This window comes from Pararge aegeria, chromosome 24 (assembly GCF_905163445.1).
Source record: "Pararge aegeria chromosome 24, ilParAegt1.1, whole genome shotgun sequence".
In the NCBI taxonomy this organism is placed as follows: domain Eukaryota; kingdom Metazoa; phylum Arthropoda; class Insecta; order Lepidoptera; family Nymphalidae; genus Pararge; species Pararge aegeria.
The window spans coordinates 10,766,996-10,785,240 of NC_053203.1; the positions used below are offsets into that span (position 1 = coordinate 10,766,996).

General features: G+C 37.2%; 1 protein-coding gene across 2 annotated transcripts; it reads right to left on the minus strand.

Moving 5' to 3' along the window:
- Positions 1-1,107: 1,107 nt before the first annotated feature.
- On the minus strand, positions 1,108-12,341 carry LOC120634582 (zinc finger protein OZF-like). 2 transcript variants are annotated; one of them, XM_039905303.1, is made up of 8 exons: positions 12,024-12,341; positions 10,764-11,568; positions 9,303-9,451; positions 7,882-8,006; positions 5,807-5,924; positions 4,713-4,843; positions 3,387-3,521; positions 1,108-1,809 (listed from the first exon to the last, which is right to left on the minus strand). In XM_039905303.1, the coding sequence occupies exons 1-8, from the start codon at positions 12,153-12,155 to the stop codon at positions 1,686-1,688; spliced, it is 1,719 nt and encodes a 572-aa protein (XP_039761237.1). In that variant the 5' UTR covers positions 12,156-12,341; the 3' UTR covers positions 1,108-1,685. The 2 variants fall into 2 exon arrangements, with proteins under 2 accessions (XP_039761237.1, XP_039761238.1); XM_039905304.1 differs by lacking the exon at positions 12,024-12,341 and adding an exon at positions 11,708-11,944.
- Positions 12,342-18,245: the final 5,904 nt, after the last annotated feature.

Below are 18,245 nucleotides of genomic sequence, written 5' to 3' on the forward strand. Positions count from 1 at the left end.
TATATATGGTTATATGGTACCCCAAAGCTGACGCTTATGACTTAAGTTAAAGCTTGACCTGTTTCTGGTTGCGAAATATATACAATACATACTGACCGTGTACTTCTTTGCCCGTTTTCACTAAACCTAGGCATCGCATAAAGCGAATGCCTCATAATATAGGCATTGTGTATAGGAAAACCACGTTTCACAACTCTTAGATGTTAACTATTGGTGGACGGTTAATATGTTAATATGTTAGTATGCCTAGGAATCTCCTTGAATTAGGCGTTACTTATTTAAGCATTGCCTTTTTCGTATTTAGTAAAAAGTTACGCTAAGTTAGTTAGTGTATACTTTAAAGTTAAGCTAAACATTAACATACAAGCAAACAGACAGACATTCGCAATCGACTTTGTCAATCGCAAATGCACGTCCCGGTGACCTACTACGGTTCCACCTTACCTATTATTCTTATCCTTCCATAGTCAACAGCGCACTCCTAGTTGACTCATATACATAAGTTTAACCAAAACAATTCCTATAATTTTTTTCTTGATGTTTTAGCAGTCACGCCTTAATATAATAAGTGGTATATATAAAATAAGTGAGTGAATTGCTGGTGACTGCTAAGAAGTCATCTATCTCCACTGATATTCACCAGATCTTCACTAAATTTGTTTATAATTTCGGACTAAACTGATATACGATCAATAAAATAAAAAAAAGATTAGCTAAAATCATTTTAGATGTGACAGAGTTAATGTGTGAATCAAACAAAATCATTCATCCCCTATCGCCGCAGGGGAACCCCCTGATTTTTCTGTATAAATAATATCCTAAATGTTCACCCGGACTATCTATGAATACATATATGTAAACAAAATTGCATTTTAATTTTTTCAGTACTTTCCGGATGATGCGCTAATAGACAGACAGACATACACACAATAATTCAATAAGAATCCGTTTGGGGTCCTATCCCTATCGATAATTAAGTTTCCCGTGATTCAAATAAAAAAAAAATTATGTACAGGAATCCTCCAGTTACAATTTTATATAAGTATAGTTTTACGGTAGTATGTAATATCAACTTTTAATAGGTATGTAAAATAAGAAGACATTCCATGGAATCCATGAACTTTAATAATTTTATGTTTTTAAAATATCTTATCACAGATTAAATTAATAGTGAAACGGAATGTCGTTAGTCGATCATCCCGTAATTGTCACTCGTTTTGTTTGTCTATGTTATTATCAGAACACTTGGCAGTCTTAAAACTTTACGTGTTTTTGTTTACATGTGTTCAGATTTACTGCGAGTGTTCAGTAATGATTAAAGTGCAAATCTTTTGGTGGACAACGCTTTTCTCATCCTCTTCGAGGCTTCAATAATGATTGCAGTGCAATCTCAATTTTGTCAGTTCTGCTCAGCTCTCCTTGAAAAAGCAAGTCTTCAGTAATGATTTGAGTGCAAAACTCTTGGTGGGGATTTTACCCGTCTTCTCAATTTTACTGCAAGTATTGAATAATGATTCTAGTGCAAATCTTTCGATGGTTGTCACCAAGTCTAGCCCATCCTCTGAAATCTTTCGATGGTTGACACCAAGTTCAGCCCATCCTCTGAAATCTCTCGATGTTTGACACCAAGTTCAGCCCATCCTCTGAAATCTCTCGATGGTTGACACCAAGTTCAGCCCATCCATTCATCGGGACTGTGAGTCTTCAATAATTATTGGAGTGCAAATGTTTTGGTGTGCGGCCATTTTAAGTTTCGACGGAAACACTTTGTCGCATTTAAGACATTTGTTCCTGCAGCCTGTGTGGCAACTGAAACAAAATTACATTAGTAAATAATTGATATCATCATATAATCATTGGCTAAAAGCAGGCGTGGCGTTACTTTACGAAATTCCATGATGTACAATGAAAAGAAGGATAATTTGTAATTGATAATTTCAACAATCTTTATACTCCATTCTTCGCTCGCATAAAACGCTCTACTACTACTGATGATGAATAAATATAAATATATATATACTACTAAAATACACACATCGCCATCTAGCCCCAAAGCGTAGCTTATGTTGTGGGTACTAAGATGACTGATGAATACTTTTATGAGCGATACACATAAATACTAGTAATATTCAGATAAACACCCAGACACTGGAAAATATTAATGCTCACCACACAAACATTCTCCAATTATGGGAATCGAAACCTCGGCTATGATGATTCAGAAAGCAGGTTCGCTACCCACTGTGACAGTCGGCCGTCATCAGCTTTGCCGTGTTCCGGTCTGAATGGCGTGGTTGCCGGTGTAACTACAGGTACATGAGGCTAAAAACCTACGCCTCAAGTTTGTATATAAAGGGCGGCACGTTGCAGGACGTTTTCCTTGCATATCCGCCGAAGTGTTGCTCTGCTTATAGGCTACGGTTTCCCACTTATCATCAGGAGGCCCATATGCATGATCGGTCAATGATAACTCTTCCATGCATCGTCAACCACACTGCCGACGGTCATGATCCTTGCCACGAAATAGCCTATCTCTGACGATGTTGCGCCATCTTGACTTGTACGCGGCATGGTGCAGAGATATGTGGACAAGTGTGCAGATTGTGGTGCTGATTTGGTCTGCCCATTTAAATGACAATGTGAGATGGTGATAACAAAAAAGAAAACCCTGCTAAGTTTATTGTGGGCTTCTTCTGAGACCAAGACGCGCTTGGAACCCTCGTAGCTTTATATTAAGTTAACGAATATGGTTACCGCCATCATCTCACTACCGTGTACATATTTCTAATGTAATTAACGCATCAAAAGTGCCATCTTGAATGAAGATATTTCGACGAATGATTATTTGATCGACGGCCGACTGGCGTAGTGGGTAGCGACCCTGTTTTCTGAGTCCTAGGCCGTGGGTTCGATTCCCACAACTGGAAAATGTTTGTGTGATGAACATTAATGTTTTTCAGTGTCTGGATGTCTATCTGTATATTATAAGTATTTATGTGAATTATATTGATAAAAATATTCAACAGCTATCTTAGTACCCATAACACAAGCTACGCTTACTTTGGGGCTAGATGGCGATGTGTGACGTAGTATATTTATTTATTTATTATATTTTTGACTTTGACTTTGACGTTTTTACTTCCACTTTGCCCGTTGCCAACGTCGTCCAGATTCCCTGGGTTTCTGTGGGCAATGTATCAGAAATATTCCAAGGCTAAGACGTTGGCAACTGGCCACTGTCAACAGTCCACCAATACGCACTGGGCCAGCGTGGGGGGCTACGATCTTAGCCCTGTCTCATTGTGAGTGGAGACCCGTGCCCTGTAGTGGGCCGTTAAGGGGTTGATACGATTATGATGATGGTGATAAAAAAAGTGACGACTTACGTTTTAATATGGCGCACGAGCGTGTCGTTGCGTGTGAACATCCTGTCGCACATGTTACACAGATACCGCTTACCGGCGTGCGTCTGTTCGTGCACTTTTAGCGTGTACTTCTTCTGGAAGGACTTGTTACAGAAGCTGGAACAATTTGACATGTATATAATGAATTATATTATTGTATATACATGTATACCGTACACGACTTATATTGAAGCATGAAAAACCACTCCACTTTAGAATGGTTTCTCGAACAAACGGTTTGTCACTTCATACCATTTAGCAGTTGATAATAATTATTTAACCTGGAATGTTCTAAACGTTCGACATAAATTGGCAAAATGGGAAAGGGTTTGAGAGCTAGAAACATTACGCTCCTGTAAAACAAGACGTTGGGCGTTTACACGATTTTTGGACACAACAATAACATACATAATCCTCAATATTAAGGATTATGTTTGTTATTAATTCAATGATTGTTTATTTAAATATATGTCGCAGAAGAAGAACAGGACTGTTAATTGATTTACGAGATATCGGTCAACTAAAACACTTTGTTAAATCTTAATTTAATTTAATTTGATCTATAACATTGTAATATTAGGTTTTAAAGTCATTCATTAATTTAGATTCACTAAATTGTGTTAAAATTTGCGTTCAATCAGAGTTGAGGGTAGGCCTAGAGCGAGGTCGAGGCGCCATTTTGAATGTTGTGTAGCTGTCAAAGTGGTTTTTCCAACATTGATTTTTGAATCGAGGTGGATCATTGCAGATTCTTTTTTAACTTTTGGAATAGTGAAGTTAGGTTGGCGTCCCGAACCCGCTGCTCTGATTTTTAGTTTAATTTCATATAGTGCAATATTGTAACTGCAGAATTAAAGTGTATGAAACTGTGTGCATTGTTAAATACATGTATATATACAATATTTGACACCGATATCATATATACATTGTGTAAATGATAACCGAAATATTACTTCTCAGGCTTTAGAGGTACATCTGTACCGTCTTTGACTTATCTGTCAAACCAAAACTCTAATAGTTTTTGAGTAAACAACTGCGATAGTTATTACAGAAAGAAATCAGATATATTAGGCAACGCGTAGGTTCTGTGCGCGTGTCTGTCTTTTATCTATAATAGGGTTGTCAAAGTTAACACTTAGAATGTTTTTGAATTAGTTTGTATGGAAAAATAAATAAGCTACTATTGATTTAATATTTTTTACAGGGTGATTCCTTATGAAATATAACTTTATTTTAGTTAACTTTATTTCCTAATTCGGTTACACGTTGTATATAAGATTTTGTATGCAAAAGGTTTTTACAACTTACCTACAAGAATAGGGTTTTATTTTGAGATGCACCGCCCTTTTATGATGTCCTAATTGATGGGTTCCCGTCACAACCTTCCCGCAAACATCACATAGGCTTGTTGGCTTAACTGTAGCTATTCCGTGGGTTTGCTGTAATAATACAAAAATTTCATTTTTGATGACCTCCCTGGCGCTTTGGCCTGTGGTTTTAAGTTGGAGGTACACGGCGAGGCACTTTGGGAATTTATAATTTCTGAAATCTAGGCTAACTTGTAGTGGATTGAAAAAAAAGTGTGTGTATAAGAAGAAGTATAACTTCTAACGTGTACACGCGTTAGAAGTTATACTTCTTGAGAGTAACAAGATAAAAATCCTTTAAATTTTTTTTATCTTTCGCTTTATTCTACATTTATAGAAAAAACGACACTAAATATTGAAAAAAAAAGGTGTTTAATACATTGAAAGTTGTATTGTAACGCATTATCTACTTAAATAAAGTTTATTTAAATATTTCAACATAAGAAATTGTATGTCCATTTCCATAATTAAATTTGGAATACTAATAAATATTATCGGACAAACAAGTTTCACTCAACATTAAAATTTGAGATTTGTGTACAATTGGTTGACCGGCAGAGATTGCTTTTTAGTGATAAATTTAAAATTGGAAAATGAAACCCCGACCCTTTCATTTGATATCCATATTGAGTGAGTTGTGAAAATAAATTATAATTCGCTATTTCCATCAAACATAACAAAGAACACTCCTGACTTATACACCTTTCAAACAAAATGAAACTCTATTCATCCGTTCGGGCGCTACGATGCCACAGACAGACCCACATATCCATACACACAGACACACATGTACGCATAAAAAGTGGCGCCATCTATGTGCCTATAGGAATAAAGAAATATTTGACTTTGACTTTGTCATACACACATATAAACACACGGACACGTCCAACTTATATCACCCAGACGTTTTTGCCTCAGGGGTTAACGCCTTATGTGTGTCTAAGTGTTCAATAATGTATATTTTTTTTCCACCAAGCACCATTGCAGTAGACTGGTGGGTCTCTGTACTAAATTAAACTTGGTGTTGTCACTTGCCTTTAGATGTAAGTTCAGACTGTTCTTTGCGTCGCACAGCATCCCACAGTGCTGGCACACCCACGGCTTGCGGCCGGACGATTGTGGGTGAACATTGCTTTTGTGCACCATCAAGTTTCTGAAAGAACAATAATTCCACTTTTTTTATAAATTTAATATTCATATAGAAAAATAACGTGTGTGTGCTTATGTACACGCGTTAGAAGTTATACTTCTTTAAGAAGTATTTCAAAAATTTTAATTTGCTACGTTTGTAGAAAAAACGACACTAACAATAGAAAATAGGTAATTAATGAATTGAAAGTTTTATTATAACGCATTATCTGGTCATCTCATTATCGGACCACTAAGTTTCACTTAACATTAATATTTGATTTTTGTACAATTGAATGAATTGAATGAAACTAAAATATTGACTATAGCCAACTTCAGGGTGTCGGTTTTTTGAGACGGTGTGCGCGCGCATCCCTAATGCGCCAAAAGAAGTATAACTTCAAAAATTTGGAAAGTATTTGATGATGAAGATTAATATTTTTATGAATAATATACATAAATTCTTATAAATATTATAAGATTTATGATAATATACATAAATTCTTATAAATATTATAAGAATTTATGTATATTCTTATAAAATACATATAAACACCCAGACACTGAAAAACATTCATGTTCATCACACAAACCTTTTCCAGTTGTGGGAATCGAACCCACAACCTTGGACTCAAACTGCGCCACTCGGCCGTCAAATTATTGTGTCCAAAAAAAGTGAAAACCCCGCGCACGTTCACTTCAAACCTGCGAAATGTTGCTAGCTCACAAACTTTTTCCCATTTTCCCATTTTATGGTAAACGTTTAAAACATTAGAGATAAAATAATAACTGTCAACTGCTAAATGGTATAAATTGATACGAGTTTGTTCACAAACACTACTAAATTGGAGTGGTTTTGATGCTTCAATATTACTCGTGTACACGGTTTCTGTATATTCTTACTTCTGTATACATTGACACCCGTGGAGTAGGGTGGGTGGTGACAACAGTATTTTGATCTGCCGTCAATCCTCACCACACAGCATAACCTCGAAACCTTCAATAACTCACCATCACCATCAACATCACGTCAACCCGTGACCGGCCTACTATAGAGAAAGGGTCTCCCCCCATAATGAGAAGGGGTTAAGAGCGTAGTGCACCACGCTGGCCCAGTGCCGTTGAAGCAAGTGATATTTTAATTATTTAAAACGCACATAACTTAGAAAGTTTGAGGTGCGTGCTGGGATTCGAACTCGGCCCCCCGAAAGGGAAGTCGAGCTCAACAACTATATTTCTTAGTAACAGTTATTGTTTATTGGTAGTCAGCTCCCATAAAATTGTGGCACAATATCGATGTCGGAAAAGAGCTACTGCTGAGTTTCTCGCCAATCAGAGCAGAGTTCTCTGCACACTCTGCTCATCAAATCCGGGGTTAGAAACAGACAGACAGTTTCCCACTGCTTCGTCTTCAGCGTTTAATCAAGATATAATCTATCTACATTTCTAAATTTCAATTAAATTGGTTAAGTAGTTTTAGCTGTGGAAAAGGTACAAACATCCATCCATACAAACTATATACTATATTATACGGATATCTGATATTGATGATGATTCGATTGATTCATGATTGATTGATTGATTAATGGATTGATGATTGATGCTTGATTGATTGATGATTGATTGATTGATGACTGATTAATTGATGATTGATTGATTGAAGATGGTATATATGAATGAATGAATACACTTATGGTACACCACATAAAAATTTAACGAAAAGTATGAAGTTTGCCGGAATTATCGCTACATAACGATCTCTTCCAGGCAACCACTATATTGATTGATTGAAGATGATAAATATATCAAAGTCAAAGTCAAAGTCAAAAATATCTTTATTCAAGTAGGGGCCTACTTGAATAAAGATAATTTCGACATTTCATTTTGAGCAACCTGGTTAGAGCAATAATTTACACCCAAGCTTTATTATCGATTACGTAGTCCTTTATATCTTGCAAGTGAATAAATTAAAAAGGTCGTACTTGTGCAAGTGAAAGGATTTGTCGCACTGGTCGCAGCGGAAGGGCCTGACGTCGTTGTGTATATTCTGGTGCTGCTGGAACCAGGTCCTCACTTGGAACCCTTTGCCGCACGTCTCACACTTGTACTGTAATGACCAGTCATCTGATTTTAGGGACCAGGAAACAAAATAAGCTATTTTATTTCAAAGAAATCAACTTAATAATTACATATTATCAAAATTAAGCTTAATTTGCTATAATCCGCGGAAAGCAGGAGAATCTGTGTGGTGTAATTTATAATTTCTTCAATCCGTATATTCCACACCAAACAGATCTTCGGCAATATACCCTCTACGGACGTTTCGCTCCGAAACCGGAGCATCCTCAGGAGATGTTGACTTTACAATGAATAATTAATAATTCATTGTAAAGTCAACATCTCCTGTAGTTGCTTCTATCCAATATTAATAATTACAAACAAAACAAAACTATTCTGGCTAATTAAATTAATTACTATTGAGAAGCCCAAAACGCACCTCTAACTTTTCTAACTACATAAATAAAGTATTACTAGCTGACCCGTGCAACTTTGTTGCACCAAATCGGTTATTACCGGAAACACGAATAAAATGACATTTTCTAAAAATGCTCTAGCTAGATCGATTTATCACCCCCGAAACCCCCTGTATACTAAATTTCATGAAAATAGTTGGAGCCGATTCCGAGATTCCAATTATATATCCAAGAATTGCTCGTTTAAAGATATAAGATACATTTTTTTAAATCTTTTATATACCTACTAGCTGTTGCCCGCGATTTCGTCTGCGTTTGATTTTGTTTTTTGATGTGGCATTAAATTTAGTTGTAGTTCTAAAAAAATTTAAAGTATTTAGTATCGCTAAGCCTTGAAGTTTGCTGCTGTCCGCTGAGATTTTTTGTCCTCTATCTCCAACCACAGTTTGGACAAAATTAAACACATATTATAACCTCTATAGGATAAAAATAATTATTTAAATCTGTTATAATTTGTCGGAGTTATGGTGTAAAATAGTTAAACTCTTTTATACCCTCTCCGAACCGAGCTTTATGTCGGGATAAAATGTATCCTATATTACTTCTAACACTTCCAAGAATATGTGTACAAAGTTTCATGAGGATCGGTTAAGTAGTTTTTGCGTGAAAGCGTAACAAACAAACTTACAGTGACATTTATAATACTAGAAGGGATTTGTATTATGTATCTTCAAACCATATGTATTTATACCTAATATATAATAATTTATAATATCATAAGTTTTGATATTATAAATTATTATATAAAGTACGAACCCACACTTGTTTTGTTGGCTAAAAAAATGCTTTTAAGTCCGCCTTTTGTAAACCATTTATTTTTTGGTGTGCAATAAAGAGTTTATAAAAAAAAAAAAAAAAATGAGTCTCACCTTATACTCCTTTCTGTGACGTTTCTCGTGATCCATAACGACGTGCTTGTGCACAGACTGGTAGCCGCAGCGGTACGCACATGAGTACATCTCTCCTGAGTGCATTTTGCCGTGTGCCACTATTATAGATGCAGTCTGATATGTTTTCCCTGCAATTAATATAACTATTTATGTCTTGCTACTAGTAGTAGTAAGACGTCTGGGCATTCAGGCATTTATCTATTCGACGGCCGAGTGGCGCAGTGGGCAGCGACCCTGCTTTCTGAGTCCAAGGCCGTGGGTTAGATTCCCACAACTGGAAAGTGTTTGTGTGATGAAAATGAATGTTTTTCAGTGTCTGGGTGTTTATCTGTATATTATAAGTGTTTATGTGTATTATATTCATAAAAAAATATTCATCAGCTATCTCAGTACCCATAACACAAGCTACGTTTACTTTGGGACTAGACGGCGATGTGTGTATTGTCGTAGTATATTTATTTACATTTAATACACAACATAGAATAGGAGTAGTGTACCCCTGTTTATTATAACATACATAGGCAATGTATGTTATAATAAACAGGTGTCTCTGTGAGTTGATAAAGCTAAATAAATAAATAAATATACTACAACAATACACACATCGCCATTTATGTGTATGATGAATATAATACACATAAATACTTATAATATACAGATAAACACCCAGACACTGAAAAACATTCATGTTCATCACACAAACATTTTCCAGTTGTGGGAATCGAATCCACGACCTTGGACTCAGAGAGCAGGGTCGCTGCCCACTGCGCCACTCGGCCGTCAAAGCTGTAGGAGAAAATACATTTTTATCCTTTCCCCGGGGAGATAATTGTCTCTTGCCCATGCTAGCCGTGCTGGGAGAAAAATGTCCCCTGTCGCTGCTAGTCATACTGTGATGGACTACGGCCCATGCCCATACAGTTATGATGTTGATGATGTGTATATATACAGAAGATTAAATTTAAATATTTACAAATAAGAGTTGCTTAGTAACTAGAAAAAATATTTATAAAAACTATAATATGCTGTCCAAATGTTTACTCATGGTACACAAAGCCAGCGCTTTTATCTTTTTCTATAGCTAGACTAGCCATTGGTCTGAATAAGCACCAGCTCTTCTATTGCAATCTCTTTGCAGGCCGATTGGCTCAGTAGGCAGCGACCCTGCTTTCTGAGTCCAAGGCAGTGGGTTCGATTCCCATTCCCGTTTTTCAGTGTCTGGGTGTTTATATGTATATTATAAGTAGTGAAAATATTCATCAGTCAACTAATTACCCATAACACAAGCTACGCTTACTTTGGGGCTAGATGGCGATGTGTTTATTGTTGTATTTTATTTATTTTATTACTCTCTCATCTAAAGTTTGGACATACAACACACACTCAAAGACAAACGGAGACTTTAACTCTCTGTAGTAAGGTAAAAATAAAGCTTCTCACCACAAAGTTTACATAAGTAAGGTCTTTTATCTATATGACTTTTAACATGTCGATCTATACATTTCTTATGTTTGTATTTCTTATAGCATCTCTCACATTTATATGTTATACTCCCATCAGTCTCTGGTAAGGTTTTGTATTTAACCAGCTTTGTTTCTGTGTTCAACGCTTTGTTATTTTTGTTGAATTTCTCTAACTCAAAATGTTGGTAATGTTTCAGCAATTCCAATTGGTTTTTAAATACTTCAAAGCATGTGAGACATGTAAACTTTTGTGTTATATTATCAATATTGTTTGTTAGATTTTTTTTATTTTCTTTTAATATAGATAGAGGTATGTCATCTCCCGGTTCATAAATTTGTTGTGCTTTATGACTTTGCTCTATACTATCCTTTCCATTATCGTTAATTGTTATAACATTATTGCTATCAAGTGTTTCACTTTTTCTGCTAACATTATCCACTTCTTCAATTTCATCAGATTTTCTATTTATTGTTGCATTCACACTAACACTTATTATACCATCAGTTAGTGTATCATTAGCTTTTTCATCTTCAGCTTTGACTTTCACATCTATAAAATCTGGTTCTTCATCACATTTGAATGTTTCACTTAAGTTTAAATCGTTATCGCAACCATTTGAAACACTGTCTTCGTTGATGTTTATATGTGGTGGACATTTATTTAATCTCTGTTGTAACATCGTTTCATTCTGGGTTATTTGTTGATGAAATGAATGAATATTCTGAACTGTTTGTACACATAGGTGACATATCTTCCTTGGTAAATTTTCTTTTAGAGATATCTGAAAAAAAAAATGATTTATATAATTTATATTTAAATGAATACCTGCCTGTTGTATTTAGTACAATAAATTATTATTAATTTCAAATCAAAATAAATAATTTTAATTGTAATTTTATTTTACATGTTAATTTTGTTACATTTTGAGACTTGGCCACAGCAATGTTAATCAACACTGTAAACTTATTATTGTAACACTGTAAAAAGGAAAAAATTTCGCTAGATATAGGGTCACAGATTCCATGAAATAAAATACAGTTTTCATTTAGTTTAAACCATCTTCCGCAAAGAGCGCTTTAACTTTAGATGATTGATTGATGATGATGAATTTTGATGCTAATCATGTTAAGCAAAAAAAAATAAGCGTACGAAAAAACTAAATCCTGAATATTTAGAATTGTGTCTGAGAATTTTAGAATTCCCTCTTTAGGTAGGTAGGTATTTTAACTAACTCACATAGTGAGAAAGGCAGGTAGACAACTTGTCCAAAACATCACAACCGTCCCTTAAGTCTTCCAAGTCATCTGAAGTCTCGTTTAAGCACAATCTACAGGTATTTTCCGTATTTTGCATAGCGTTGTTGGCCATCACAATTTTTATATTTTCATAACTGAACCAAAACTTTCTACTGACCAAGATTTTCCATTAATTAAGAACACTATTGTTTCTATCATACATATTAAAGCTACAGCAACCGATGATGTTTTAGTTATAAATTCACAGTTCACATGAAAACTTAAAAATAGGTAGGTAACAACTTTGTTTTTGTTTACTTTTCAGCACAGATTATGAAACTGCTTTATAGGTTTTTTTTTTTAATTTATTTTATAGCAATGGTTTCAATTATTTTTTTTGCTCTATAGTTTTCACCATAGACTAGATGAATTAGTTGTTGTTAGTGTTTTTTTTTTATTGGTTCTCTACAAAAATGGCAAAGATTATTGGCCAAATCTATTCAATCGTAGGTACCCTAGATGTAATAGGTTTTTTCTCCTTTTGATTCATGGGTTTTCAATTATATTTTTTTTTTTTTTTTTTTTTTTATGGCTTGCGTTTGTACCAATTGGGTACGATTTACTTCGCCAATGTCACGTGGTATGGAGGAGACACGCTTTTGAGAATGATCGGTGAAATATGAGCAAGACCAAATATTAATCTTGACGCATTTAAATAAGTAGCAGATTTTTTGCTTCTCCTTTATGAGTTAATTTCCAACAGAAAAACAGATAATCAGAATGTTAGTTTGTTGGAGATAGGAAGGTTCTTACATATATATTTACAACTTAATATTATTACACTTAACATATTTACATAGGAATCTACAGAATGGGCTAAACACAGACATTAACAGACACTCAACATTTAGAGGACGAGGAACTTGGACTGGGAGAACATCATAGAGGGGATGAAGGAGTTTAGGGCAAGAGAAGAGGATATGGGAGACAGTGCCTTCTTCCAAGCCACATTCACATATGGAGTGATCCCTTATTCTAATCTTATTCAGGTGAACAGGTGTGCAGGCATGGCCAAGGCGTAAACGGCATATTGTAGATGTAACCCACCTATCAGCATATTTACAAGAGAAGAACCATGGACGTCTAGGGATATCAGTTTGGACAGAAGCGTAATATTTACCTTTAACTGATTTGGAATCATTCCAAAGTGACTTCCAGGATCTGATTAGATATGTTTTTGCCAGTGCGCTGAGATCCTGAGAACTGTTTTTGAAATGCTCCAGGGAGCCCAAATGAACAGCTGATTTAGCACATAAGTCAGCAGTTTCATTACCCGTGATGCCAGAGTGCCCTGGTATCCAGACCAATAATAGAGCTAATCCATTTTGATGGCAGGAGTACAGAGCCTCCCTGATCCTTAGAGCAATAGGGAATCTAGACTTACTCCGGAATGGGTTTTCCTTAATGGAGTATAAACAGCTAAGAGAGTCTGTAAAAATAACAGTTTGTTTTATGTTATGGGATCGGACAAATAAGATTGCCTCCAGCAAGGCAACAGCCTCCCCTGTAAATACCGAAGACTCTGGAGGACACTTAAATTGCAGAGCAATTCTAAACCTTGGAACCCAGCAGGCTGCACCAACAAAGCTTTCGGGGGAAAACTTTGATGCATCAGTGTAAATAAGGAGGTGGTTTGGCCAATTTTGACAAACTATGTTATTAAACTTTACATTAGTATCAAGGGCTCCTTTAACTAGCCCAAGATCTGTGACCACGGCAGGATCAAAGACTAGGGCTTTATAGGATGTAGAGTATAAAGGGTTTATTTGTGAAGTCACTAATGGATGAGGGAGATTGATAAATTTCTGATAGCTATCTAATAGATATGAAGAAGGATTGCGTGGTCTAAGAACTTGTGACAATTGAGTTAATCTAAACCACAAAGGGTGGGAGGACAGTTGTAACATTTTGCTAACATAACGATCACAGAGATATTGCCTACGCAGATGCAAAGGAGGATCAACACATTCAACCTGCAGAGCATTAGTAGGGGAGGACTTCATTGCCCCCAGAATGATCCTGAGGGATCTGTATTGAGTTCGGTTGAGCATTTCAGAGGTAGTTTTATTTAGAGGGTCTAAAACATATGAGCAGTAATCAACATGGCTACGGACTAAGGCATTATATAAAAGCTTAAGGGAATAGGCATGGGCCCCCCACCAAACTCCAGCCACTGCCCGCAGAACATTTATACCTTTCTCACACTTCTTAATTACATATTCAGTATGCGGTAATCCGTTCAGTCTGCTATCCAGTATAATACCTAGGAATTTTGCTTTGTCTACTAGATTGATGGGTTGATCCTCATAGCAAAAGTTAAATGTAGGGTGAGATCTTTTTCTTGTAAACACAACTGCTTGGCATTTAGCCACGGATAGAGATAAGCCGTGGTCAGACAGCCATTGTCCTAGGTAATACAAAGCCGAGTTTAGACATTGGGATATTTCCTCTACTGAGCCCGAGCTGTGGTAGAGGACAATATCATCAGCATACTGTAGAATGTTACAAAAGTTATTTACAGACAATTCTAGGTCATGAGTGTATATGCTGTAAAGCAGAGGACTGAGTACTGAGCCTTGGGGAAGTCCTTTCCAGACTAGTCTGGGGGGAAGATAGGATGACTGTTGTTTAACCACAACTGACCTGCCACAGAGCAGGTTACATATGAAATGTGTTATCCTTGGCGGTACACTCAGCTGATGCAATTTTTGCCTGAGTAACGGAAGAAGTACATTGTCATATGCAGAGGCAATATCTAGGAAAATACCCACAAGGTACTCTCCCCTACCAAAGGCAGTTCGAATGTCTGTGGTGAGTATGCTGAGACTGTCTGCAGTGCTAAATCCTTTACGGAACCCAAACTGAGAAGGAGACAGTACTCCCCTACTTTCCATTACCCACTCTAGTCGATTTTTGAGGAGTATCTCGCTAACTTTTGCCAAAGTGGATGAAAGTGCAATAGGTCTGTATGAGTTTGGTTCAGATGGATTTTTGCCAGGTTTGAGTAGTGGAATCACTAGTTGTGTTTTCCAGGAATTTGGAACTATTCCACTCTCGAAAAAGCTATTAATTAAGTTGAGTAAATATAGTTTTGATTTATCTTTTAGTTTTGCCAAAAAAGAATAAGGTACACCATCTTCCCCAGGAGCCGAGTCTTTAAGGCCAGTTAGAGCAATTTCAAGCTCTGAAAAAGAAAATGGGGCATCCATTTCATCTGCAGTGGACACAGGTGTATAAATGGGGAAATCGTCCATATGAGGGACATAAGGCGGAGCGAGCTTGTCTGTAAAAAAGTTAAGCCATTCAGACGGGTTATTGGAACTTGGGTCAGTGTGGTTAAGAGATCGGCGGAATCTCCTCATGTTTGTCCACACGACAGTGGAGGGAGATCTAGGGCCGAGTGATTCACAGAATTTGGTCCAACCGAACCTTTTCTTTTTAGACACTAACCTTTTTATTTTAGCATCCAAATGTTGATACTTCATAAAGTTATCATTTGTCATGCTATCTGTATATTCTTCTTCTGCAGCCTTTCTTTGGTTAAATAAATCAGTGCATTCCCCATCCCACCAAGGGGGGGAAGATAAGTGATTTTTGGCATAAGACTTTTTACAAGGAATATTAGAGTCGGCTGAAGAAATAAGATATTTAACAAATTGCTCATAACAAGTTAATAAATTGTCACAATGCTCAAGATCAGGTAAAGAGTCTATCATGTTATCAACAGATTGAGCGTAACGTGACCAGTCAGCTTTATGCAGTTTATACTTCAATAATGGACTAGGGTTGGAAGGTGGTAATGATCTAGTATTCAGGGATAGGATGATAGGGAAGTGATCACTGCCAAAAGTACTTGGTAGGACTTTCCAGGATAGCTGAGATGCAAGAGAGGGAGAAGAAAGGGATAGATCAATAGCAGATTTTGGGTTCTGATAGGGATAGACTCTACGGGTAGGAGTGCCATCATTGAGGATACAGAGGTTAGTATCCTCAAAGATGTCTATCAATAACGGAGCAAACCCATCACAGTAGTAACACCCCCAAGAAGTATGGTGAGCATTAAAGTCACCCATAATCACAACTGGGGTAGGAAGGGAGGATAGGATAGACCGGATTTCTGGAATCAAGGATGGATTAGGATGTGGAATATACAGTGAAAGAAAGGAAATATTTAGACTCCTCACAGCAACAACATTAAGTTGATCACTGTGAGCGGGGAGGGGAATAGAAGAAAAGGGAAGATTGTGTCGAATAAAAATGGCACTGCCTGCATAACCATCACTCCTGTCGTCCCGCACACAGCAGAAGCCAGGAACCCGAAGGCGAGAACCAGGCCTCAGCCATGTTTCGCAGATAGCAACAATGATAGGGTTATGCAGGTTAATTAAAGATAAAAGATCTTGTTTCTTTGGTTGGATGCTTTTACTGTTCCATTGTAGTAAGGTTGTTGGGGCCATTATTTAGGATATTAAACAGTTGGGATAAGTTATGTGCAACGTTGGGCGGTAGTGGAATTTCGCTGCATGGAGCAACAATACTCAGAAGGAATTCAGAGAGAACCTCTAGCATTTTACTTTGGGATGGGGGAGAGTCAGGTAGGCTGCTGCCAAGGGCGCAGCCATTAGGTAGGGAAGAAGAGGGACTGTTGGTAAAGGATCGGTGGGCGTATTTGTCATAACCCTTCGCTAAGGGAGCTCGGGTACGAGCCGGGCGGATAATTTTTTCCCGGTATGACCTACGGGGTGAATTGAAAGAATTCGGTTGGGGAGAGTTTGAAGGGTGATGGGGAGGATTTGAAGGAAGGGGAAAGTAGATTGGAGTAGGGAACAATTCTCTTGCTATCTCCGCATATGATTTGTGAACTGGAGGAAACCGCAATGAGGCTTCCATATAAGATACACTGTCCTGGGACATGGCTAGTTTAATATTCTGCTGGCGAGTAAATTCCGGACATTCCTTATCTGAAGCAAAATGACTACCTGAGCAATATATACACGTGGCCTTTTCTTTGATGACATCACATGATTCTCCAGTGTGCGGCTGTGCACACCTGTAACACCTAGGTTTAGATCTGCACTGGGCTTTGATATGGCCGAAACGGCAGCAGTTCAGACACTGGATTGTTGGGTATTTGTATGGTTCTACTGGGAGAGAGGTGTAAAATGAGAAAATTTTAGATGGAAGCATCTGACCCCTAAAAGTGACTACCACCGACTGGGTGGGAAGCCATTCTATTGTTCCTTCATTTGACGATTTTCTGTTCAAACGGCGGGCTTTCAGAACTGCACCACAACCAGCAGGTAGTTCTAACGACTCCACAAACTCCTCCATAGACCAGTCTACAGGGACACCTCGCACTAGACCCATCCTTGTTATATTGTAGGTTGGGATTTTAGCCTGATATTTCGTAAGGGGCAGAATTGGGCTAATTATAAATGTGTTAGCAGCTTGAGCAGAAGAAAATTCGACGCTAATCTTGTTACGGCCAACGTTTTTAACACCATCACTTACAATATTGGTGAACTTGTTTTTATGCATAAATTGACCGAATTTAAGTGCTCTGATAGACGTACCCGCAGATGGATCTGAGATTTCCCTTGAGACATGGACTATGAAGGGGCCTTTGTCATCCTTATCGTAACTTTCGGGGCCTTCTGCAAAGGAAGGATGCGTAAAAACAGTTTGGATCGACGGAACCGATTGTGATGACTCTTTTACAGTTTTTTTCTTGAATGTTACGCTAGCGGACTTTTCAGTGTCCACTGGGCGTTTTCTTGATGTTTGACTAGACGCGCGAGGTGCATCCTCATTCGTGAAGATTCGAGACCCGTCAGGGTCTGGAGGCTCCGGAGGAGTATCTAGCTCCATCCCTATTAATATAAACACTCACCACCACCAAAACGGTTGTTAAAAAAAAACACAAAAATCGGCTACTTTTCACTAAAAACAACACCGAAAATCACTACACGTGTGTCGACCAAGGCCAACGCTGCGAAGTCCCCAGTTTTACAATTCAATTCATAATTAAAAATTAAAATCTAAAAAAACCACGTCCGCCAAATTCGAAGTTTCCCGCCAATCTCCTTCAATTATATTACACTGGTTCACATTTTTGTATTGTCACTTGTCAGTGTCAGTTGCTTGTCAGGCGTCAGTGCTCATT

Coding starts and splice junctions, on each gene's coding strand:
- LOC120634582 (XM_039905303.1), bottom strand. CDS start 12,155: ATGGCCAACAACGCTATGCAAAATACGGAAAATACCTGTAGATTGTGC. Junction 8,007..9,302: donor GTCACAGAAAGGAGTATAAG/GTGAGACTCATT, acceptor TGGTCATTACAG/TACAAGTGTGAGACGTGCGG. Junction 4,844..5,806: donor GTCTGAACTTACATCTAAAG/GCAAGTGACAAC, acceptor GTATTATTACAG/CAAACCCACGGAATAGCTAC.